The sequence below is a fragment of the Cheilinus undulatus genome, linkage group 19, assembly GCF_018320785.1.
Source record: "Cheilinus undulatus linkage group 19, ASM1832078v1, whole genome shotgun sequence".
Lineage (NCBI taxonomy): Eukaryota > Metazoa > Chordata > Actinopteri > Labriformes > Labridae > Cheilinus > Cheilinus undulatus.
In genome coordinates this window covers 13,043,073-13,067,775 of record NC_054883.1, presented here as the reverse complement: position 1 = coordinate 13,067,775, position 24,703 = coordinate 13,043,073, and the positions used below count along the sequence as shown (strand labels likewise).

Here is a 24,703-nt window from a genome sequence, read left to right as displayed (position 1 = left end):
AACTGCTCTCAACCATTTCGAAAATCCTTGCAGGGCACCAAAAAATAAGTGAGGTTAGCGCATGCTACTTGTCGGCCGTCGGTCAGTGACTAGCGTATTGACTAGCTAGCTACTGCACAAAGGTTAGTAATGGCTTTTTAGTTTTTAATAACCTATAATTACATTTCACAGTTATATTAAATGTAATTATAATGGCGGCTAAGTTTAAACGGGCGGAAGCAGGCTAACTAGCCGCTAGCTCAACCATTTCGCCTGTGCTAATATTTGTGTCAGCCTACTGAGCTAGCGGTTGTTAACTAACTTTCTTGTTTTTGAACAAACATGGGCCGAAGTTGTTGTTCTTTTCCCCTTACAGAACCGAAACGCCATTTGTACAATAATTAATGCAATTACAGCTAACTAAAGTTAACTTAAAGCATTATAGTTGTTGAATATGGACGTTCAGAGGCTAATGTTATTATCAGCTCTGTTAACATCTGACTGTCTGGACTCATAATGATATTTAATATGTTAGAAGAAAGTAAATGGTGGTCTGCATGGCATGCAGACCACATTTGTTACACTATACTAATATTCATCAAACAAATTGACTTGAAGATTGGTTCATTGGTTTCTGTGTTTAAACGGGAAGTTGCACGGATAGACACAGACAGCCTGGGTTTGTAACACGATAAGAGTGAGGCTATGAATACAACTCGTTCTGAAGTTGTTCATGATATTTTGCCAACCTCATCAACATGCACGACATACATATGAGTAGCAAAACAACAGGACACCTTTAAAGTGAATGCGCCCCAGATCACTACCACCCACTTTTCCCCTCTCTGACCATATCAAGAAAACTAAAAATATGTGAGGTTTACAAAAATTGATGATAGACGTTAAGTGTTGGATTGCATAATATTGAGCAGGTCACATCATAGTGATGTGAATTAGAGTTAACAAGATACTTAAACACAGTAATCAATTGGGATGCACGATATTATTGGCATCGATAGTATCGACAGATATAACAGTTTATTCTACCGATATATCGGCCATGTTGGGCCCCAGGAGTACTCCAATAAAAAGAAAAAATAAGATGGATAAATAGAAGGTTAATATTTGAGTATCGTGTTATGGTTGTTTGAAGTGACTTTGTTGAGCCCCAGAAGATTGTCAGGTCCCAAACTGGGCTGCAGAACACTGAAGTTTGGGAAAGGCTGGCCTAAAATAAGTCTGATGAATTACATGAGGCATTGATTTAATTTTAAGGTATTCAGCATATAGTTTGCTTAGTCCCTGTGGCTGCTAAGAAAATACATTTGAAACTGACCTGACTCTGACTGAGTTTTAGTGTTTGATAGATGCATTTATCTGTACTATTTTGGCTGGAAACATGTACTTTCACACTATGAGGATGAATTTCTGTCCATTCTGACTCTCCTCATGCTGTTGGCCATGTAGGCTCTATAGCATCAGCAGTTCATGACATTTAAGAGTCCATGAGCTGTCAGTGATATCCAAGAGGGCAGTTGAAATGGAGTTTAAAATGTCCCTTAAGGAAGCAGTACTGTGTATACATTTGCATTGCTGCTACATTTCCCTCTGCACTTCTCTCTCACTCCCCTCTATCGCTCATTCCCCTCCCCTTTCTTCTTCCTTACTCCCTCACCGTCTGCTCGTCTCTCCACACTATTGTCCAACACACTTTGCTAAATCTGTTGCTGTCTGTAGGTGTACACTGAGCTAAAAACAGCAAACTTGTTGCAGTTTTTGTTAAAGAGAAGAAAGCCGTACTCTTTTTATGCCAAGTTTACTCTTTCTGCATTTTAGGTCAAGCAGACTTTGATCACTATGGGGGTGAAAGACCGCCCTCAGTGTTACTTTGATGTGGAGCTCAACCGGGAGCCAGGTAAGAGAATTTAAAATTAGTTTACAGGTAAACAGTGTCAGTTAATTTTCATATCTGCTTGCTTTGAACTGATTTAATCGCTAAAGATGCCTTTATTGCATGTATGAAGATTGTTTTTGTAACTGTGTCTGCGCTGCGCTGAGCGGTTTGGTTGGGAAGCTATTAGCTTTGTGTACTTTAAAAATTGAAGAAGAGCAAATGATTTAAATGTAAAGACAGCAGGACCAGTTTAGCAACCATAGGCTCAATAAAAAAATCTTAATTCATATTTAGATAAGGAGGAACTAACTAACTATCATTGCGCTCATAAGAGTGCTCTCAGGTTTGCTCTGAGCTCTGGGAAGGTTTTATGTCACCACAGGATTCTCCTAATTGTTAAAAAATAAAAGAATGTGCAGGAGTGTGCAGTGCCTAATTTTGTCATCAACATTTTTTGTTATTAACAGCATGTTTTTATTACCTTGTAAAATTTGTCAGTGATGGGAAGAAAAGCTGAAGTTTGCTTAATTTGTCCTCTTGTGTTTTCTAGTTGGACGCATTGTCTTCCAACTTTTTTCTGATATTTGTCCCAAGACAAGCAAGAACTTTCTCTCTTTGTGCACTGGTGAGTAACATTCGGTCAACAAGGACGTGCTTACCTCACATTAAAATGTTGAATGTCATCATTTGGCTTCATATTCTGCACTAAATACAGGGGTAAGCTGGTATAACCTCTTTGTGTAAGACTCCTGTTATGCCAGTATTTTCTCTCACATTTGGCCATAAAGACAGGTCAATCAGAGTTTGTCTAACTGGTCACTTCTTCTGCCCTTTAAAAAAATCGCATTTGATTTAACAGATAGATATAGCAGATTCTAGCATATGATAGATTGGACACAACAGATAAACGCTGGTAACTAATAACTGTTCATCTCATATCATTCAGCCCATGGCTGATGTTTGGAAACAGGGCCAGTATCGGCTGAAACCGGTGCAGAACTGATGCATCAGTGCATCCCTACTTACAACAGATTGTTTAAAACTTTGGTGGAACTTAACTAGCGACCAGACCTAACTGTTAAAAGAAAACAAGCAGCCCCTCATAACTGGTTATCCTTTTTTGCAGCAAAACACTTAAGCATGCTTTTCCACTCATTCCATGTTATTTGTGTGTGATAGGTGTCATGGCAGGTCCCCTAACTTGCTGATCATTTGGGTTAAACTCAGTCAGCCCACAAGCAACCTCTGATCAATAAGACAACTTTAGCATTACAGACTGCAGATATTCTAAGAAAATAACTTTGCATCTCTTAACTCTAGGAACAATGAATTTTACTACTTTTTCAAGTTAAAATGGCTGTGATTTTTTCCTTTAATAGCCTTTAAACCAGTCTGTTATGTGTCAGCATAAAGCTAATGATCTGGTCTGTCTATGAGCCAAACCCCCCCCAAAAATCTATGACTTGTTCAAGAGTATGTGATAAAAGCATAGACACTGTTGACTCACTACTAATTCAAATAGCCAGGATACATACTACTATAAATCATAGGGTCTGCCTATTCTATTTTGATTAACTTCATCTCTACCTAAAGGCTCATCCTAAAAAGTAGACAAGAAGATGAGATTGCAAATAAAAGCCTCAGTGTCACTCTTGACACCCCTCTTTGGCCATTTGATATCTTGTGGAAAGGAGCAAGTGTAATTTGTTGGATGACAGATGGAGGCCCTGGCTGGATGGAGGGGGTCCGGCTCTCTCTGCCTAGATATTTCACCCCACAGAGTAGTACACAGTGTACCATGGCAAGCTTGGATTGGCTGAAGATAGCCATAAATCCATGAGCAGACTGCAGGTTGATCCTGCCTCTCATTTTTCAAGCTTCTATGTCTGTGCTTTCTCCTCAACACACAGACTTTAAAGTGATAGTCTGTCTGACTGAGCAGTTTGCTGTGGCTTTCTTAAAGTCTCTAATGTGTCCTTTTAGGAGGGAATCAACCCACACAATTAGAAACCAAACCCTTCGAATAATGCTGAAGCAAGAGAACTTAAAAAAACCATAAGAGTAGCAGGAAACCTAAGCCATCTATAAAAACAAACAGCTCTCTGTCCTCTGAAAGCTTAGACACATCTACACATGTAATGAAATCTCAACCTTTAGAGTGCTTTCTACCCAGTGGGTAAAAACCCAGTGGGTAAAAGCTTTGGGTCAATATTCTGCCCTCTGTTTGCATCCCCCCAGTGATAAATTGATGAATTCTGCTCAAGTATTAATAGGATACATCTACTTTATTGAATCCTCCTCACATCATTCTCCTACGGTGGTTTTGTTCTCTTGTTTAGAATAAACCTCTTTCAGGATGTACATTTCACTTCTTCTTAGAGCACATGGTATTCACAAAGCTACCTCATGCAGTAGCAGGTCTGTTACGTTTGATGTGAGCTCGGGTAACGTGTATCCATTTGCAGGTGAAAAGGGAACAAGCAAAATCACAGGGAAAAAGCTGTGCTACAAAGGCTCCACATTTCACAGAGTTGTTAAGAACTTTATGATCCAAGGAGGAGACTTCACTGAAGGTAAAAATGTCAAACATATACCCTTGTTTGCCTCCTAAAATTGTGTGGTTTCTAATGTTGGTTTAATGAAGTCATTTTGTTTGTATTCACACTTCTTCATTCTAAAATAACCCATTGGGAAGAAGCAGCCCAGTCCATTCCAATCCACTTTATTTATATAGCACATTTTAAAACGTTACATTTACCAAAATGCTACACAGTGAGAAAATCTTGAATTAAAAAACACATTGGACACTAAAACACACATAAAAGATAATAAAAGCAAGAATTTGGAAAACTGGGAGACATCACCATCTCTCTCCTCTGCTCTCTATTTATCTGTAACAGACACTAACACTGATGTATGCATTTTAATTATAAGCTAAAGGGACTCAAAGAAACATATTTACCAAACAATTAATAAAAATAGGGTCAAGCTGCTTTTTAACTTGTTTTCTAATGTTGAACTAAGACTCAAAAGCAACATATGAAAGGTAGTAGTCTGGCAGATGTGACTAGCAGAGAAATGTTGGCATTTTTGTTGCAGAGGAAAACACTGCAGGAAGTCTTGGACAGAGGTTGTTGAACGATAACCACTGTCTTCGCTGGATTTACTGAGATTCGTAACTGTTAATTATGTTTGTTCTGACACGTGGTGTTTCACAGAACTTCACCTGAGCTATAGTAGTCGCTGGCACAAGCTGGTTCATGGCAGGAACAATAATAAAGAAGCTCACCTGTAGCTTCAACGGATTCCTGAACCTGTTGTAGTTTCTTTTAGCATGTGTTTGAGAGCAACATCGCCTCCTCTTTGGCATGGTGGTGAAGTCAATTGGGAATAGAGGCAAGCAGATAAATGAGCAACGAAGCAGCAGTACCACAAAATCTTGTGTATGAAAGCAACCTGACAACATAATGAGACAGAAAAAGGGAGGGGGCAGTGCCACAAAAACAACCCGTGGTAGAAAAGAAGACGGAGAAAAGAGAAAAAAGATTTATTTTTATATAGAGAAGGAACCCAAATGATGACTTGGCACAAAATTTTAGAATTTTATTGAAATTCCGTACAAATTTCTGATTTTTTTTATGGCACCAGTTTCCAACCAGTACACCCAAGAAGTACTCTAAGATGTATCAAGGACAACTGGAGGCTCTGCGTGGCATGCAAATCGAGACACATAGACACATAAACACAGGCAGATAAACCGCCAATTATCATAGTAATATAAAAAACATGGAAAGATTACACAACTGTCATGCTAAGTTAAAAGACAAAGAATCAAAATAAGTTTCAAGACATGACTCAAAAAAAGGTAAGGGTAAGGGGGGCATTCTGATTTCCAGAGGTAGCTCATTCCACAACTTAAGAGCCACCACAGAAAATTCTCAGTCACCTCAGGTTTTTACTCTGGTCTTTGGACCAACAAGACAAGGTTTATTAGCCGATCTCAAAGATCTCGATGGGGTGTAAACTTTTAAAAGTACTGAAATGTACTGGGAAGCTGATCTGTTTAATGATTCAAAAACAACATTAAAATTTAAAGTGAATTCTAAAATGTACAGGGAGCAAGTGTAGGGAGACAAGAATGGGGCAGTATGTTCATGTATTCTCAACTCTTTAAAAGGCAAACAGTTGCATTTTTATGTCCGCCAAGGAGGTTATGTGATCGGGTGGGTTTGTTCGTTTGTTAGTTTGTTAGTTAGTTTGTTAGCAACATAACTCAAAAAGTCATTGATGGATTTTGATGAAATTTTCAGGAAATGTCAGAAATGGCATAAGGAAGAACTGATTAGATTTTGGGAGTGATCCAGATCACCGTCTTGAGCCAGGATTTTTTAAAAGGATTCTTTACTATTGGGAGATAGGGCTAATGGCGGAGGTCTGCCCTGTTACCACTTTACACCAGGAGATGGCGGACATGAATAACTTCAATCCCAGCAGCATTTTGGGTGTCTTTCTATTCAAAGTTTTGGAGTTTATAGAGTTTGAAAGATGCACGCCCGGTCGAGGAGACGAGTCAGAGCATAACAGACACAAAGACAGCGAATTGTAGCAAGAATACTCACAATGCTGGGAGGAATAGAGGAATATTCACCCTCTGCGATGACTTTCAGTCGTCCGGTGAGACCATGGGTGCTTCTGTCATGACAGTCCACACGTAGCGAAGCCAGTGCTTTGCCTCACCGTGTCTCCACCCAACTGGGGAGGGAGTAATCGGCGAATTAGATTTTGGGAGTGATTCAGATCACCATCTGGATCCAGGAATATTTTTAAAGGATTCTTCACTATTGGGAGATAGGGCTTATAGTGGAGGTCTGCGCTCTCTGAGTGCTTTTCTAGTTTACTAACTGTAAACGTGCAAGGGAAGTTTGGTTTAAGCAGATTTAGAGTGCATTGCAGTAGTCAACACATGTTTGAATAAAAGCATGAATCACTTGCTCAAAGTCTTTCAAAGATAAAAGAACAATTTAGTCTTGGATAAAAGCCTCAGATGTTCAAAAATGGATTTAATGGCAGAATTAATCTGTTGATATCATTTAGAATAACTTACACTAAGATTAGACACTGTGGGCCTAACATCAGTCTACCTGAAAGTCCTTATTTTCTTTCAAGATAAAAGCGGGTCTCTACCAAACAGGAAGTCAATTATAAATAGCAAAAATGAATTCAAGATGCCTGCAATTTCTCATGAAGAGTCAAAGTCCTGTTTTGACTTTGTTTTCAAAGTTACAAACCAGATATCATACTTTTTGCTAGATACAGTTACCACACAAAATAGTTTATTTCTGTAATCTGGTGAAATTCATTCAGGTTAGTATTAGTGTTTTTATTTGTTATTCAGGGTGTCCATGGGGGTCTTAAAAGTATAAAAAGTCTTAAATGCAAGACTTTAAGGTCTTAATTCTTTATAATTATCTAAAGAGGTTGGAGGTTTTAAAATACTGCAGAATTACAAAGTATTATAAGTATCCTGAAATGGGCAATTGTACCCAATTGTTTTTTCTTCAATCAAAAGTTTTGCTGTTTTACTTTTCAGCTTTATCTGCAGTGCAAAACTTATAAACAGGTACTTTTAGAAAGTTAATAAACTGCTTTTAGGCTGTTTGATAAAAATAAGACCTTCCATTCAGATGCTTTATGTCATCTTTTTTCTCATAGTTTAATCTCTAAATTGTCCATGAGAGCCTAATTTACACACTATTATAGGAAATACTACCGGCATTTTCCTGTTGTCATATTTTTATCTTTCTATCAGAACAAAACACATACGTAAATGTGTTGTTAATTTAGTGGGTTAGAAATTAAAGATGCAATAGTCTTAAAATGTTTGAAGAAGATCTAGAAAAAGGTCTTAAAGTATTAAATTTAATGTCAGATTTTGTGTATATACCCTGTCATTGAACTATGTTGTTCTCTGCAGGAAATGGACGGGGCGGAGAGTCCATATACGGAGGCTACTTTGAAGGTAATTCAAATTTGACTCCATCAAATAAGCAGCCTGCAGTTTTGGATGTCTGATAAGTGTCGTTTTGAAAGCAACTAAACTTCTTTTGCATGAGCAATATATTGCATGTAAATATGGCGCTAGTAATGGGTTTCTTGTGAATTTTTCCTACGTATGACTCTGTCGACCTTCACTTTTCCATTGTGTAGTGCTGTCTTCTGTTTAGTAACAGTAGAGGGCTTTATCAAATCAGCATGGAGAGTAGGCATTCTCTTTATTGAAAGCTACAATCTTCCTGCCTAAAATTTTCAACATATTCTTTTATTTATAGAGTGGTCTTTTGCAAAATGAGAAGGTAAGAGATGAACACAGTTCAGTAACACAATGTCAACATTGTCCCCACCACCTTCCTCTGTCACTAAAACAGTGCAAATGTTTGCAGGTGCACATTTGTGCTAAAGGCCTGTTCTAGGTTTTCTTATTCAAACAAGTTCACTGTTAGACCCCCTCCGAGCCTCAGGGTGCTCAGGTTACTTTTTATGTTGCATACGTGTATTTATAACCACACAACTTCCATGACGTGTGGTCAGACGGAGGCTGCAGGGTTCACTGCTCAGTAGGAAGACCCCATAGAGAACCACACTGACACACTGCTGCCTTGCACAATGCTTCATAAGAATGAAGAGAACATTTGAAGCATTTAAGATTTTGGGTTTCCAAAATTTGAAAAACTTTCATTTAAGACCCAGTTCCTAAAAGTTGGGAAGTTTTTAAAATGCCAGTGAAACAGATTGTGAGGATTTGCAAAACATTGAACACCCATATTTACCTGATGATGGCACAAAGATGTCTTAACGAATGCTGAAATATAAAGGTGTTCTTAGCAAGTTATATGCCAGCTTTGAATTAGATGACTTGTTCAACACATTTCAAGAATGTTTGGACAGGGTCATGTTTATCACTCTGCTGCATCACTTTTTTAAACAACACTCTATGAATATGAGGACTAAGAGGACCAATACAGTGTTTCTGTTGAAAAAAATGTTGAATTGTTGCACTTTGTACAAGCACAGACTTTAATAAAGTAGTGAACCCCTTCGCATTCCTACTCCAGATAAGTCTGATAGTCTGTTTCTGAAGCAGAGAGCAGAGAAGCTCAAGTCAGAGCAGCTGGATCACAAGTTCACATGAATAAGGAAAAGAATATGGAGAAGTGTGTATATGAGCTTTGGCAAATTAGGTGTTCAGCAGGAGACAACTGGTGGGTTTGTGGAGGCTGAGATCCTGGAAAATCTGGACTAGGTAGTCTTAACACTGAGGTTCCCAGTCCAGAGGCCAGGGGCTGGGCCTGCAGGAAGTTGGTTGTGAGGGAATGGCAGGGACAGCCTTGAGTAAGACCTGAACGTGCAGTCGTCAGTCCTCCTGTTTGTAACGCACCTAGGCTATGAAGGCCTGGAAGACCACAGACTCACAGTGCATGTTGAGCTCATTGCGGCTGATGAGGGTGACCAGCTGGCAGCAAGACAAGTTAAATGACTTCTCCGGAGTGGCCACCTGGCTAAAGTTCATGTAAATGTACTTGTGGGCCTTCTGTTGCAGCTCTGTGCAGCCGATCTGCCCAGCAAAGTTGGCCATGCTGATGGCGTTGCTGGGGTTGAGCTGCTGGACAAGGAAGTCACAGCAGGATTTGACAAAGCTGTCCGTCTCTTTGCCTGTACTGGGTTTATTTGCTTTTAATTTGCTTCCTGTTCTGACAGAATGTTGAAAAATAGGCAGGATAGTTGACGGACGGTCTGTACCTGCTGTTTTATTTTGAAATTGGCTGGATGCTCTGTGTGGTCTTTCAGTGTCTTCCTGTTTGGGTTGATCTGCTCTGTGCAGACACATGCTTGCTGGCATGTGTAACACATAGTGCTAAAAATAGAATCAAGCAGAGTTGAGTGGTGCTAATGGCACGTGTCGATGGATCCCAGCTCACGCTGTGGAAATCCAAGGACTGGCTAAAAAGGGGGCAATTTGTTCCACAGTGCGAAAGGAGCCCTGTACAGACTATGTGGCGGTGGGGGTTAGCTTCCATGGGATGCTCATTTTACATCCAGTCTTGTTACCAGCCTGTTGTCGGTACACCTTCTTTACAGTGAGATGCTTCATCAGGTGTTTTTTTTTTCTTTTTTTGTTTTACAACTCTTCCAGTCTTTTGTTGCCACATCCCAACCTTTTTGAAAAGTTTATTGACATTAAACTCAAAATTAGCATAATTTTAGCATATTTTTTCCCCAAGACAGTAACAAAGTCTGTTTGAAACCTTTGATATGTTGTCTTTTAGCTATTTTCAAGAAGATATGGGGATTAAATGCTTTTCAAATAATCACATTCTGTCTTAACATTTAACAAAGCGTCCCAGCTTTTAAGGAAATGGCTTATATTCCAAAAGCCTGATAATTGTTACATGTAAGTTTTTTTTTATTTAAAGCATAGTTCCTCTTGATTTTCAAATATTCGTGTCTTTTAAATTGCATGTTCTACACATCAGATGCACCAATTTTCCAAAGCATTCAGTGTTTTTGGTTTTCATTCATTTAATATGCAATAAGGTTACAAAAGCAAGCCTCTTATTTTGTGCTAGAATGAATAAAAATCAGTATTGTATAAATTGGTACTTGTTGAGGGTCATATTTTTGTGTAAGTATTCATTTTTGGGGGGAAAAAAACAACAAAACCACAGAAAGTAAGCTAAACAGTGCAGTTGTGGAAGGACTTGTTGGTGAGGCAATGATTAGGATTTATGATTTACAGTTTTTCTTCCTTTTAATCCTACTTTCCCCTGAATATTTCCAACGTGTTTTAAAAGGGGCACTCGAAGACTTGGATCTGTCTTTTTCTGGTCCCAACAGATGAGAACTTCACTCTCAAACACGACAAAGCCTTCCTGTTGTCCATGGCCAACCGAGGGAAGGACACCAACGGCTCACAGTTTTTTATGTGAGTTACTATTAAATGTAGATTAAAATCCTTCAACCGACAAGTTCTTTTCATTATTTATTTGCTTTTTTGAATGTTTTGCTCTCCCCTTTTTTTCTGTTTAAAATCTGTAAAGTGGAATTTGCCATTGACAGTCCCCCGCTGTGTGAGCAGATAGTTTTAAAGTGCACAGAAACATGGATTCATTCTTTTTTTACCTGCAAATATGTTACATTTTCTCTCTTGCCATTTTGTGTAACATTTTACAGAAACTCTAGCATCCTGCTCTTCCAAGGTAATGTGTCTCCAAGGCTGTGTTTCTCTCTCTCTCTCTTTCTCCTGACTGTTTATTCTTCTCTAGATTGTTTTTGCAAATATTGTGCAGAGTTCAGTGTTTACTTTGGATTGTTTGAACAAATTTCACAAAATGGCCCAAGGTGACACTTTCTATTTGACTTTGTAGAGTTCAGTTATCACCAAACAGGCTGTCACCTTAAGGTGGAAGTTAATAACGTAAAGGAGGACATATAAACAGGCTGTTAGGCCTGTTTTTGCTGTTTCTTTAGCCATCTACCAGAATTTGATTTTTCTGCTTTAGTGAGAGATCAGCTATTATTAAAAAAAAGATGGTTTTGCAAGTATTGCTTTTACTTTGAGAATTTTCCCAAGGTACACTAGTGTTCACAGTTTGTTGAAAAGAGCCGCTCCCACTAATTCTTCTTCACGTCTTTCTTCTTTCTACATGACCCTCCTTGCTGGTGCCATTGGCTCATCTTTTTTGGCTTTCCTTCCTGGAATTTCTACTTACAGCACGACAAAGATGGCGCCTCACCTCGATGGGTAAAATCTAGTCTCACTCCAGTACTTAAGATAGTTTTAAAAACGTGCAAACAGTTAATCATGAATAAAAAAATCTGCCTTTATATCCCAGTCTTGAACAGGGTTTTTTAGGCCTTTGCAACTTGCAGTACAGTAAAATACTGGTATCAAACACTGTTGTTGTGTATGACATAGGAATGGGTGGTAATACGGGAATACCGTACACCGGGGTATTAACTCTTATCCTATTTCCGACTCTATCCACTATCTTCCTCTGTCCAATAAAGGCACTAAAAAAGCCCAAAAATATATAGTTAAAAAAAAAAAAATAGCCTTGGTATTGCTTTATTTAACATCATTAAAAAAGTGCCATGTAATGAGTGCATGTTTTTAATGAATGCTATGAAAATATGTGTCCCTCTCCACCAGCAGCGCCACTGCCAGTGTGTGAATAATAACCACAGGTGCTGCGTGCTGCAGCAGAAAAGTCCTCCATAATTACCCCATCAACAGATTTTAAAAACGTAGATGAAGTTTATCGATCGTAATTTCAAGCTCTAAAGTAGTCCGGAACTTTTTATGAGCTTCTTACAAAGTGAACTCGCAGCACAACGGCACTCACCAGGCTGCACAACACAGATATAAATAAGGCAGATCTTTATCTGTTTTGAAGCCCTCGAGACATTGATTCACATTGGTAGATACTGTATAATAATACACGAGGGGGGGTGAAATTTGGGGAGGGTATGACCTTATTAAAAAATGGATACCACCCAATCCTAGTATGACACCTTCACTTATGATAAGTTTCTTCTTGAGAACTGTTTATTTTATTACACTTTAATGACTTACAGACATCTAATAGTGAAGCTTTTCTAAGGGTGTATTCACACCTGTGGCTCGTTTGCTTTGTTTCAATTCAGGGGCAAAACCGATACATTTGTTTCAGTTGTCACTTGGTTCGTTTGTGTTCACACGGCAAAAGTCTCTTGCGGTCCAAAGTTGTAAACAAATGCCATGTGCACTCCAGTTCGTCTCTCACTGGTCAGAAATCTTACAGGGAAGGCAGGGGAGTTTCCTTATCTTCATTCATTCATTCAGGTTCTTAACCTTTTTCCACGGGGAAAAACAACAGCCATGGAGCATCAGCAGCGTGTGTGGCTATTTTTTTTTTTAATGTACCAGTGTTCACTAAATCAACAAAAAATGCATTTTTTTTTGACAGTTAACACTGCGTCTGGAAAATAATGTGCTGATGCACTTGTTAAAATAAAGACATGCCGCCTCACGGAGCCACGACTCATTTCGCTCAGATAGATCTGTTGTTTTTCTGCCTTCTCTTCTTCTTCTGCTGTTGCTGATTTTTCTACTCCTTCTTCTTCTATTGTTTTAACTGAACGGTTGGCAACTGGGCGCATTACTACGCCTTGACTACAGTGTGTACTACAGTTATGAGTCAGTTGTGCCGGTTGCTGAGGTGATTGTGTTCTCACTGCAAAGGAACCACTACAGGGCTCGAATGGAAGCGAGCCGAGACCACCCTATTTTGGCGATCTTGGCCCGCTTGTTTTGTCCCGCATCCAAGTGTGATTGCTGTGTTCACATATGTTTAAACAAACTGGACTTTAGGGAGGGGCGCTTGCTGTTTCGGAACAACTGCCCCAAACGAGCCAGGTGTGAATACACCCTAAGTTAACCTGACACGCACACATCCGTCTGGTAAACCACCCATACACAGTGTTTGGGAAAGGACAGAGCCTTTGAAAAAAAAAAACTCGGAGGGTGATTGGATGAACGTTCTGTCTGTCACATCTTTACGGGCCAATCAGAGCAACAAAACACGTGATGTAGCCGCTATCGAGCTGCGCCCCTACCGAGGACTAAACTCTGTAGAGAACTGCACAACGCGAACCGTGGCAACAGTAGACATGTCAGTACATGACTTGTGTCATTTTTGAAAAGAAAACAACTCACTGCAGTTCTTTGTTCTTCTTTTAACAAAGAAATGTCAAGTCAAGTTCTGATAAAACTGGCGCTTTAGCAGCATCCATGCTAATGTCTTCGCCATAATTGCACCGGTCTCTTGTTGCTGCTTGCTTACATCACGACTCCACCGTGCCCGAAAGTATTGCCCTTGGTCGCTGATTGATCCTGTCACTTTCTAACCAAGCCCAAACGGTTCAGATTGGAGCTTTGCAAGATGGATTTGCCAGTGAGAAACACGGAAACGGGTGTATCCATCTGCTATGTAAGGTTAAATCTAAGCTGTGTTGGACATCAATCTTTTCTGCCTCTGTCCAGAGTCCATGTCGTCTTTGGTCTCGTCATCTCTGGTTTTGAAGTGATAAAGAAGATTGAGGGACTGAAGACGGACCCAGCCAGCAGACCCTACGCTGATGTGAGAGTGATAGACTGTGGACAACTTTTCACAAAGTCTGCTAACGATGGTAAGCTCCATTACCCAGATACCTGTTGTTGAAGGCAAGGAAAGCATTATTTCATTTTTTCCAGCATCAAATCTGATGCAACTATCAAATCTGGCCTCCTCAGTCTTAATACATGGGTCAGAGATATGTGTCATTCTTATAGAATGTCTCTCTACTCATGCCTTAAAAAGGTGTGATTGTGTTTGTTTGGTAAACAGTAGTTCAACTGGAGTGCTCAGTGGATTTATTGGGACTATTTTCAGGCACTGATTCTGTGTTTGGCATCAATTTGGACGAAGCTGGAGCTCTTGAGTAACTCTGATGAAGGCACTATGGGTTTTACTCTTTTAGTATTGACAATGAAATATAGAAAGCTACCTCACTTATGCTTTAATTTTGACCCATGCTGTATGAAAACCTCTTCAGTCCAAGTATTTAAAGATTAGATACATATCCATCCAGCCAGAGAAGCACAAATTTAACATGTTTTGGTCATCTTTTCACATCAGCAGCCTCTCTTTTTTTCCTTTTTGTGAAGTTTAATGTTTTCCCTGTGATTGTAACTGAGCTGTATTTTGTGCTCATTCTGAAAGAGGCTGGCATTTTCATGCCAGCAACCCCCCACTGGTATTCATGCGGGGCATGTAACCTGATCTTCTGTTTAATGAGGATCAGCGAGGTGATCTCTCTCTGGAGCTCAGCTGGCATCTGCCCACCTGACGCTGCCAGGCCTGCTTTCATGGCCTCCAACACACAGAGAAGAATCTGTTACACCATCAAAAACAACTTTCCTCCTAGCTGTAATTCATTAAGAGGAGCACTTTCTTTGAGGGACTGAGGACATTTTCATCATTATCAATTACACGATGTTGTGTTTGTTTCAGTACTTGAAGGCAAGAGAAAACATCACTCTCATTCTGCAGAATCGTCCCAGAATTCCCTCGACTCATCGTCTCAGCCCTCCTCTTCAGAAAAATCTGAGAGTGAATCAGATGAGAAGCACAAACATCAAAAGCACAAGAAACATGCGAGTAAACAGTTGAAAAAGAAAAGGAAGGAATCAAAAAAGCTGAAGAACACTCATGATCTCCATCCAAAGCAAAGGTAGTGTTTGATTTACTCTCTTAATTACTCACAAATGTCTTGACAAATACAACTGAGAAAATAAATCCCAATAAAAGATAGCAATCCTGTCACAATGATTTAATGTGTGAGCAAAGGGTTTCTTCTTTGCATAACAAAACATTGTTTTGCATGTGTCGCGTCCTCACAGTCCTGTGGACAGAGGGACTGTGGACGGAGAGAATGAAGTGGACGGAGAGAAGGAGCAGAGCAGCAAGAGAGAGAAGCCCGTCGTCAGACCAGAGGAAATCCCACCAGTGCCAGAGAACCGCTTCCTGCTGCGACGGGACAACGCTTCTCAGGAAGATAAAAACACACAGATGTCAGTATGAAGTCAGGTTTCATTTATCTTTGTTTGAGCTCTCTCACTGAACTCTAAACTCCCAAATGGTGACAGGAGATGTTGATTTTGTCTTTTTCTCCAGAGTTGAGAGAGAAGAGCCGTCTCTGTCAGTTGACCAGAAGCCAGCCATCTCCAAGTCGGGACGGAAGATCAAAGGCAGAGGGACGATGGTAAAATCCCTTCCAATAACATCAGAAATTTTGTTTTCAGATTTACTTTTATAGAAATTGAGCTATAATATCACCTCTTATACTTTGACCAGCTCAAAGTGATGGTTTTCAGAAATGTTGATTATAATGTCTGTTTTATTCATATGATAAATGATCACTCATAGCAGCAGACCCAACACAGCTGTTGGGATAAGGGGTCACAAGAGAAGGGGAAAAAAAAAACATCTGTTTTTAATGGGCTGACATTGTTCTTAATTTTTCAGACTCCCTTAAATGCTGGCCCATTTCTTGTAGTTTATGAACTATGAATAATCATTTCCACTGGGGTCACAAGTCAGAATGGTACCATCTCACAAGCCAAAACCTTTCTCTTATTCAGTGATACACACACCATCACACAGAAGGGCAGAATATATTTTAGCTTAAGCGCAGCACACTTAGTGTTTTATATCATAACACTGTATTTCAGAATCCTGATGTGTTTTCCTTTTTTCTGCAGAGATATCACACCCCCACAAGGTCTAAGTCACGTTCTGCGTCCGTGGAGGAGCGCGGCAGCAGTGAAACTCCGCCACACTGGAAAGAAGAGATGAAGAGAACCAAAGTCTATCAGCCACCGAGCATCGAAAGATGGAGCAAAGGAGACAAGTAAGACTGTGATCTTTCACTGTTGACCAGTTCAAGAGAGCGATCAGACAATGAAGTGACGTGGCAGCATGGTCACTTCAATACAAGCCCTGGGAATAAAGTGGAGGTAGATTTGAAAACACCAGTGGAGAATGGGACTCAATGTTGTAAAGTAGTATGTTAAATTTTAACTAATCAAAAACCCAGTTCAAGATACAAAGGACTTAAAAGGAAGAGCTCTGTGCCTTTACGCTAGAGTAAGAGAGGACAAAGGTGGTCAGCTATTGGACCCTGTGTTGTGTCCACTTTGGGTTTGAGACAGCAGTCGCTCTGTAACAGCAGACGCTCTAGTCTGTTTTCCTGTTAGCAGATTCATCCCACATTTGTAAACGAAAAAATAACATTTTGTTGTTACCTCTAAGTGATTTTACGGCAAACTGACTACAAGTGAGCACAACACCATAGCCTTTCTGGAAAATACACATTTTTAAGAGCTGCTCGCTAGCTCAAGTGGAGTGCATTTCCAACTCCTCCAAGTATAAACATAACACCTCGACTCAGAGCTCTCATTCTTGTTTTCAGACACGCTTTAACAAATACATGTACAAGCATCACTCAGGTAACATATTTTATGCTTTTCTCTTGACCCTGCATTTATGTGAAAAAGAACAAAGTTTACACAAGTCCTGGAAAACAGTCGAACAGTTTTCCAGTCGTGTATAACGATCAAACTTGTGAGACATGAGAGAAAAAGCAAAATTAAGAGGACAAAGATGTGCAGTCCTACAAAATTAAGACATTCTCTTGGTTTAATCCATTTTCATAAGAGAGCTCCCTTGAAAAAAACAGATTGAGATCTAAAAGGGTTAAATTTAGTCAAGGATCACATCAAACGGTTGATAAGTAGTGGTGGCTGGTGAAGATACATTCTTTTGCTCTCTGGGGATGTTTTTTACAGAGCCTAGATTTTACCTTTTTTTTAAATAAAAGAAAAAAATAGTTTAGAAATGTCCAAACTATTATTGTAACATACTTACATTAATGAAATAAAGAGCTTTGAAAAGTCTTGGAAAGTGATCTCTAGAAAAGAGTGGAAACCCTGAAGTACCTGATGAAATATTTATTTCTTTTTCCAAAATATGGCTGTATTTGCTACTACATCACAGCCGAGATCACTACTTGTAACTATTTTTTGAAGTACAATTTAAGTGACAATCCCTGTCAGGAAACAGGGCCAATACACTCATTCATATCTGCAGGTGTATGGCATCTTTAGTCCCTTATTTATGCTGGATTTGTTTTTTGTGTTTATTAAATTATCTATTAATTTTCTATTGTTTAAATTTTTATCTGAGGGAGATTAGATTTTTTTGGGTAAAGTTCACATTTTACAAGGATTAACACTCTTATTCCACTTTGTTTGATATAACTCTTTGAAAAATAAAATCATAGATATTGAGAAGTTTCCTGCAGCTGCAGCTTCTGACTGGAGGGATATGAAATATCTAGCAAATATCCCCAATCATTTTTGGGGCCATCAAGTTTTGATCATGTTCAAATCAGTTTATTACTAATGAGGCAGGCCTGCATGTACAGCCTGATTTGTTGATTGGTTGTTCTCATTAACAAGATACATTTTTATGCTTCATGCATATTCTGACCAAATGAAATGGTAATCTCACTTACAGATGGGATGACAGAAGTGACTCTGCGTGGTCCCGGTCTGCAGAACGATCCTCAGACGGTAGCTCAGTGAGGTCCCCGCTGCACCACAAACAGAAGAAAGAGAAGAAAAAAGCCAAACACAAGAAAAAAGCCAAAAAACGGAAACACAGCAAGAAGAAAAGCTCCAAGGTCAAAGCTCAAGAGACCTACCTGTCAGATGGAGAGAGGTCTGCATCCTCCGGAAAAAAGTCCAGGAGATCCCGCTCTCCGTCCTGCTCCTCCTCAAATCAGCATCATTCATCACCATATAGACGACGGCAGTCCTCACTGTCGTACTCCAGATCATACACATCCAGTCGGTCCAGATCTAGAGGGAGATCACGGTCCTATTCACGATCCAGAAGCCTTTCTCGATCTAGAAGTCGGTCTCTGTCTCCATCGAGATCACTGTCCTATTCTCGATCTTGCTCCAGATCTCGATCCAGGTACAGATCCCGCTCTCCATCCAGAAAGAGGAGTTCATCCAGATCTCCAAGAAAAAGGAAAGCTAACAAGCTCAAAGTGGATGCATTGATTCCTGAGAAACCTCCAGAAGGCAAAGTTCCAACTGTACCAAGGCTCCCCACTGTCCCGCCTCCTGAAAGCGTCCCTGTGATCCCGCTGAGTGACAGTCCTCCCCCGTCACGCTGGAAACCAGGCCAGAAGCCGTGGAAGCCTTCCTACATCCACATCCAGGAAATTAAAGCGAAAGTAGCTTCAAGTAGCATTTCCTCTGCTGGAAAAACGGCTGACAGCGCTTCTGAGAAAACCCAGACTTCACCAAAGCATCTACCAGGTGAGTCTGAAAGCGTCCAAACAAACAGACCTTCAGGACGCTCACAAAGTAGATCATCAAGGAGCAAGTCATACAGCCGCTCCCGGAGCAGAAGCTACAGTAGGTCCAGATCCAGGTCATCATCCTACAGCAGATCAGGCTCTGAAAACTCCCAGAAAACTAGCAGCCATAGGAAGAATTTGCTTAACAAGGAGTGGAAGGAGTATTACAGCTCTCTGAGGAGGATAAAACATTTAGACAAGTACATTTCACTGGAAAGTAGTCGAGATGCTCAGCCAGGATCGGAAAACGAGGCAGGATGGGAGCAGGAGTCTCTGGAGAAAACAAAAGAGAAAAACAGCTCTCAGGATGGAGAGATGAAACATTGCAGCTCAGTTCCAGCTGAGAGCTTTAACAGCAGGTCTGAATGGGACAGTGACAGCGATAAAGTGAGCCAAAGTAACAGCGCCACCCTGTCAAGAAAGCACAAACAAGCAGCTCAGTCTGGTGAATATGTCAATAAAAAGTTGTCTGGATGGAACTCAGAAAGCGACCCTGAAAATATCACCACCAGAACATCGGCTGTATCTGAAAAAGAAGAAGGTGAGGCGAGTTCAGAATCCGAATACGAGGCTTCCAGAAAGACGTCAGAGGCAGCGGTCGCTGCCATCACATCTGAGGAAAGTCCTGCGAAGGAGCCTGAGAGACACAAGAGCAAGAAGAAAGCCAAACGTAAACACAAACACAAGAAAAGAAGCGAGAACAAAAGCGGAGCACATCACAGTAAAGACAAAGGGAAGAGATCCAAGAGGAAACATCAGAAGCTGAAAGAGACTTTTCACTGGCAGCCACCGTTAGAGTTTGGAGAGGAGGAGGAAGAAGACGAGTTAAGACGGGAGAAACGCAGTCCTGGAAGAGCTGTGAAAGAGAGACCAGGTGGTGAGAGTGTTAGTGAAAACCAAAATGTGAACAAGAATGCTGCAAGAGAAGAAGAAAGGGGGCAACAACGAGAGAAAGAAAGTAGTTGCAGAAACCTGAAACATGCTGAGACTCATCATCAGTCATCTAACAAGAACGGTGGTAATTTACCTAATGTCAAAGAGCAAGAGTCACTAGAGGACATGGACATTTGTACTCCAGAGCATGATGTTGAGATAGAAGAACCCCCTGTTACACAGGATCATCATAATGATGCTGAGTCAGCCTTTAAATCTGCCCCAAAGTCTGCAGATATGATTTCAGGTAACAGCAAAGAGAATCCCTCTTTAAACTCAACTACAACACCTGGTGAAAAGCAGGAAGAAGAAACCACGGATAAACCTCTCATTAGTTTCAAATGGAGGCCTTTGAAAGGAACATCAGCTCTACAGAATGCAAACATGCATCAAGTCATGGTCAAAAACGCCCAGCTTCAAGAGACCACCAAAGCCGAAGGAGTCAGAATGGAGATCAAGAGCAAAAGCCGGGTCAGGCCGGGATCTCTGTTTGACGAAGTTCGGAAGACGGCTCGGCTCAACCAGCGGCCGAGGAACCAGGAGAGTTCCAGTGAGGAGAGATCTCCCTCGGCAGGGAAGAAAACGAGGGCAGCATCACGCACTAGCTCCCCAAAGAAGACAAAGAAATCCAGGTCCACATCCAGGAAGTCTCGCTCCGTCTCCAGCCACCGGTCACGCTCCAGAGGTTGGTCTCACTCCTACAGCCGGTCCAGAAGTCGATCCCGCAGCTCCAGCTACTCCTCCAGGTGAGACACTTAATTTTTATAAGGTTATTTGCATTTTTTATTCAATGGAGAGCAAAGGGGCAGAAGCAATGTTTGAAATGTTGCATCAACATCTGCATCAAGATTATGGTTTGTTCTAGTCATGGCAAACTCTCGTCAATAACCCAGTGTAACACCTCCCTAGGAGCCGCAGTAGGAGTCATGGGAGACGCAGAAGAGGACGATCACACTCTCGTAGCAGCACATATCGGAGTTACAGGAGTCACAGGTACAGGCTCAACACTGATCTGAGTCTTACATGTCCTATTGGATCCTAGGGGGAAAGTATTTTTAGCTACCACATAGAGAAACAACTTTTAGGGTTTAAAGTTGATATTTTTGTGGACTTTGGTATATTTCAGCAAGTAAAACTCCTTTTTCTTGAAACCATCCTTGAAGTAGTTTTGTGTCTTTTTGTTTTGTCAGTCGGACCTACAGTAGGAGTCATTCAAGGAGTCGCTCATATACTCGACATCGGAGATCCAGGTTTGAAACTTTGGAGTATTTTCCTTAATCTGTGCAAAGGTTTGCTTAGTACCCTTAAGATTAGATACAAACACAATGACAGTATTAAGTACACCACATCAAAACTCCATGAGAAAATTGTCTCAGTTACATTAAAAATAGAGATAAGGTGCTTGTTACTGCAATATTGAGTTTGAAGACATTTTCATAAACCATAATTTGGTTTGATTAAGTTTACATGGTTGTATGAAAAGGAGCAATACACAGTTTTCCTGATTTTAAGAGTAATAACCAGCATCAGTAGCAATGGAGAACTGTTCCCCTTGCAAAAAAAAACCCCACAAAATTGATGTTTTTCAAGGCTTTACTAACAAGAAAATTATTAAATGCAATTTCTGAAAATAGTGGAAGCCTTTATTTATTTTCTGACATTTTTAATGAACAATAAATCTTTGAACCTAAAAATCCATCAGCAGATTCAGAAATGATAGTTGTCGTTTAGTTTAATTTTGCCTTTCCACTATGTGGTATCAGCCTGACATGTCTAATCTCTATTTTTTTCTGTGCTACTCTTTTCCTGATACTCTTAGTTTCTTTTGGTTCCAAGTGAGCTGAATCGATACTCAGATGTGATAGAAGGACTCTGTTAGCTCCTGAGCAGCCAGAGAAAAGTGGGATATCCGACACAAGAATTAAACTCCACTAGTCAGCGACCTCATGCTGCTGTATGACTGTCGAGACTCTCCTTTTCTTTTCAGCAGTGGAACAAAACTTGTCCCCGTGCTGTGACAAAAAGCCACAGAGAATCAGGTACACAGTCGCCTTGATGACCTCAAGGCAACTGTGTACCTGCCTATTATGTTTATTTTACTCAGAGAGACCGTGTATATTAATCAACATGGAGGCAAAAGTAAATGTACCTATGTTGGCCAAATGCTAATTCATTTGTAGTCATTTTTGCCTGATGACCTTAGGCGTTTTGGAATTGAATAATAAAAAAGAAAGAATAATATTGACTATGATGACCCACCTATAATTGAGAAGGTAAAGTGTATGCTGTGATTGAAAAGAAAGTCCCTGGTACCGAGTCTAGCCATCTTAAGCTGATACTACATGTGGAAATGCTCTATAATTGTCTGATAATCAATTTTATGAAGCATAAGCAACCACTCACTCTTCATTATGTAACTGAGTGATCGATTATTCAGGTTAAAAGGAGAACAGAAACAGTTAAGGTGAGCTTCTCCTGAGCTAATCAGCTGACTCCAACATTTCTTTGTCACTTGTCTGTATGTTAATGCAGGTCAGACTCCTACGACAGCTATTCAAGTCGGAGTCGGAGTGCGAGCAGGAGAAGAGGCCGCGGCCGAAGTGACAGCTACAGAAGCTCAGACCGCCGTTCCCGGTAAGACGTTCTGCTCCCCACTGAACCCTGATAGATAAGATGGCACGTCTCAGATCCGATTTTTTAGCCTCTTTTTTGTGTCCCTCTTTTCAAGCCAGAGGTTAACATCAGGATTTTTCGTCATATTCAAGCACAAAACATCAGATATTTCAATGGGATTTCTCTGCTTTTGCAGGTCATATCGCTCCTCCAGTCGCAGTTCATCCAGGCGCAGAAGTCACAGTCAGAGCAGTCGGTACAGTTGATCCTCAAACTGAGAGGGAACAAAACCACCAAGTCTTGACACTGAGAAACACTTGCTAGTTATTGTTGCTATATTAAAACAACAATAACTGAAGCTTGTATGGCAAAAAATGTAATTAATCCTGTGCTTTATGAGCTGTTATGGCAGTGTTTGAGTTGAAGAATGTAACGTTAGCCACAGGAAAGAAACTCAAGATGTCTAGAGGTATAAAAACAATTTCTGTTTATATAATCTGTATATATTTAAAAGAATATTGTATATTTGTGTAACCCTTTTCTACTTTTGTTTTATGAACTGTTATGAACACGTTAACTATAAAATTCTTATCTTTGAGATCTGAGTTGTTGGAGGGGCGTGGTTGGTACTTTTTGCTTTTAATGCAGGGTCAGCAAGTGGGATTGTTTATTAAAAAAAAAAAAGTTTAGCAGCAGTTCAAGCTGTACTTGTCTTTATTCCAGTTGTTTTAATACTGTACCATGAATGTTTAAACTGTACTCAAAGTATAGTGTGCTCTTTTTTTTATTTTATTCAAACAGTTATGAATGTTTACACTGAATAAATACCACTTTTGAGGTTTCTGCTTTTGTTTTCTTGGGTTCATGTCCCTAGATGGAGTATTTATTCCTCTTTAATGGCGCCATCTGTCTTTATGTTCAGAAAGTGCAACTTGTTACTTTGTAGGCAATGGATATCAAATGACAAGAAGGTTGTTACAAGTCTCATGTTATAGAGAAGAGGTTGTGTCTTCCATACAGATGATGACAGAGATTTAAAGGTATCAGTCACACCTATGGATGCTTTGGAGGCACTATTTAACCAAATGAGCATGTTTGGAGTGTGCAAGGGAGCTGCAGCACATGGAGAGAACCCACAAATGCATTGGGGGAACATAGAACCTCCACACAGAAAGGTCCTGTCAAAAGAGGAATTCAAACCAGGAAACTTGACTTAAATAATCAAGCTTGGAAATACGCGAAAACTCAATCTCTCCTTATTTGCATAGATTTTTCGGCTCTGCTTCTCCAGTCTGTTTTTTTCAACTTCAAGCAAGACACTAAGATTTCTCCACAAGAGAGAGATCCTATTGAAATGCTCCAGTGCCTGTCCTTTCTTTATCTGCAAATGCAGGAGTGCAGGCAGTGAATACATCCACTGTTCAGCCCTGTTTTGTATGGATGGGGTCAGTAAGAATCAAACCTAGATGGAGAAAACTCCATCATGCAACAGTAGGAAATGCAGTTTTAGAAAAGAATGCATTTTGTGATGCACATATAGTCAATGTAAATCATTAAAATGCTGTGCAGGTGAAAATATAAAGGGTTTTACACCCTGGACAGTTAAAAATGTGCCTTTCCTGGGGTTTTCAGATGCCTGTTGGATCAAATGATAATTTGGAAAATCTTTTTATTTTTTCCTTTTTACTTGTATATTGTTTCCACATGTCCACATTGTTTTCACATTAACACATTAGTGTATTCTGACAGCTTTTTCTCCTGCTTTGGTTTAAACTTAGTTTATGAAGTTGTGATCTAGGCTATTATAATTAACTAAAACTAAAATGTAAAAATCCTTTCAGTGAACTGAGACAAAAAAAAAACTAAGCTTTACACGTAAAATAAAAACTAACTTAAACTGTATTGTGCACCTACAAAACTAAGTAAAATGACAGAATTAGGGACAAAATCTCCTTAGTTGTAGTCTTTAACACTAGCATACTGACTGGCATGAACAAACAAGCCTGGAGTGAGTAAAATCACCTGATTTGATTTAAGACCTCTTTACACAATGGAAATCTTAGGTGTTGAGTTGTATACAAATATTAAAACTGAATAATTAAAGTAAAAAGTGAAGAGACCTTTCAGGTCTCCCCCTGACAGCTATCTTACATTGCAGACAAAACTAATATTAAAACTAATAAAAACTAAACTAAACTGAAAAAACAGCAGTAAACACGGATTAAAACTAAACTAAACATTGAAACAAAAGGTAAAAAGGAAACAAAAATTAAAACT

General features: G+C 39.9%; 1 protein-coding gene across 6 annotated transcripts; it reads left to right on the top strand.

Annotated features, from left to right (window-relative positions):
• The first annotated feature begins 18 nt into the window (after positions 1-18).
• Positions 19-23,267, top strand: nktr (natural killer cell triggering receptor). Of its 6 annotated transcripts, none has more exons than XM_041813589.1 (17): positions 19-122; positions 1,816-1,894; positions 2,424-2,498; positions 4,339-4,446; positions 7,848-7,892; positions 10,766-10,853; positions 11,643-11,672; positions 13,953-14,098; positions 15,001-15,181; positions 15,351-15,521; positions 15,625-15,712; positions 16,212-16,360; positions 18,028-20,559; positions 20,723-20,806; positions 21,004-21,063; positions 22,346-22,447; positions 22,623-23,267. In XM_041813589.1, exons 2-17 carry the CDS (start codon positions 1,837-1,839, stop codon positions 22,690-22,692), a joined length of 3,987 nt encoding a protein of 1,328 aa, XP_041669523.1. In that variant the 5' UTR covers positions 19-122; positions 1,816-1,836; the 3' UTR covers positions 22,693-23,267. The 6 variants fall into 6 exon arrangements, with proteins under 6 accessions (XP_041669523.1, XP_041669522.1, XP_041669524.1 ...); XM_041813588.1 differs by having other exon boundaries at positions 14,962-15,181; XM_041813590.1 differs by lacking the exons at positions 19-122; positions 1,816-1,894; positions 2,424-2,498 and adding an exon at positions 8,203-8,226 and having other exon boundaries at positions 4,374-4,446; positions 14,962-15,181.
• Positions 23,268-24,703: the final 1,436 nt, after the last annotated feature.

Excerpts from the sequence above, each read along its gene's own strand:
- nktr (XM_041813588.1), top strand. The coding sequence starts at position 1,837 with ATGGGGGTGAAAGACCGCCCTCAGTGTTACTTTGATGTGGAGCTCAAC. Across the intron at positions 7,893-10,765 it reads ATACGGAGGCTACTTTGAAG|ATGAGAACTTCACTCTCAAA; the intron begins GTAATTCAAATT and ends TGGTCCCAACAG. Across the intron at positions 15,182-15,350 it reads GATCTCCATCCAAAGCAAAG|TCCTGTGGACAGAGGGACTG; the intron begins GTAGTGTTTGAT and ends GCGTCCTCACAG.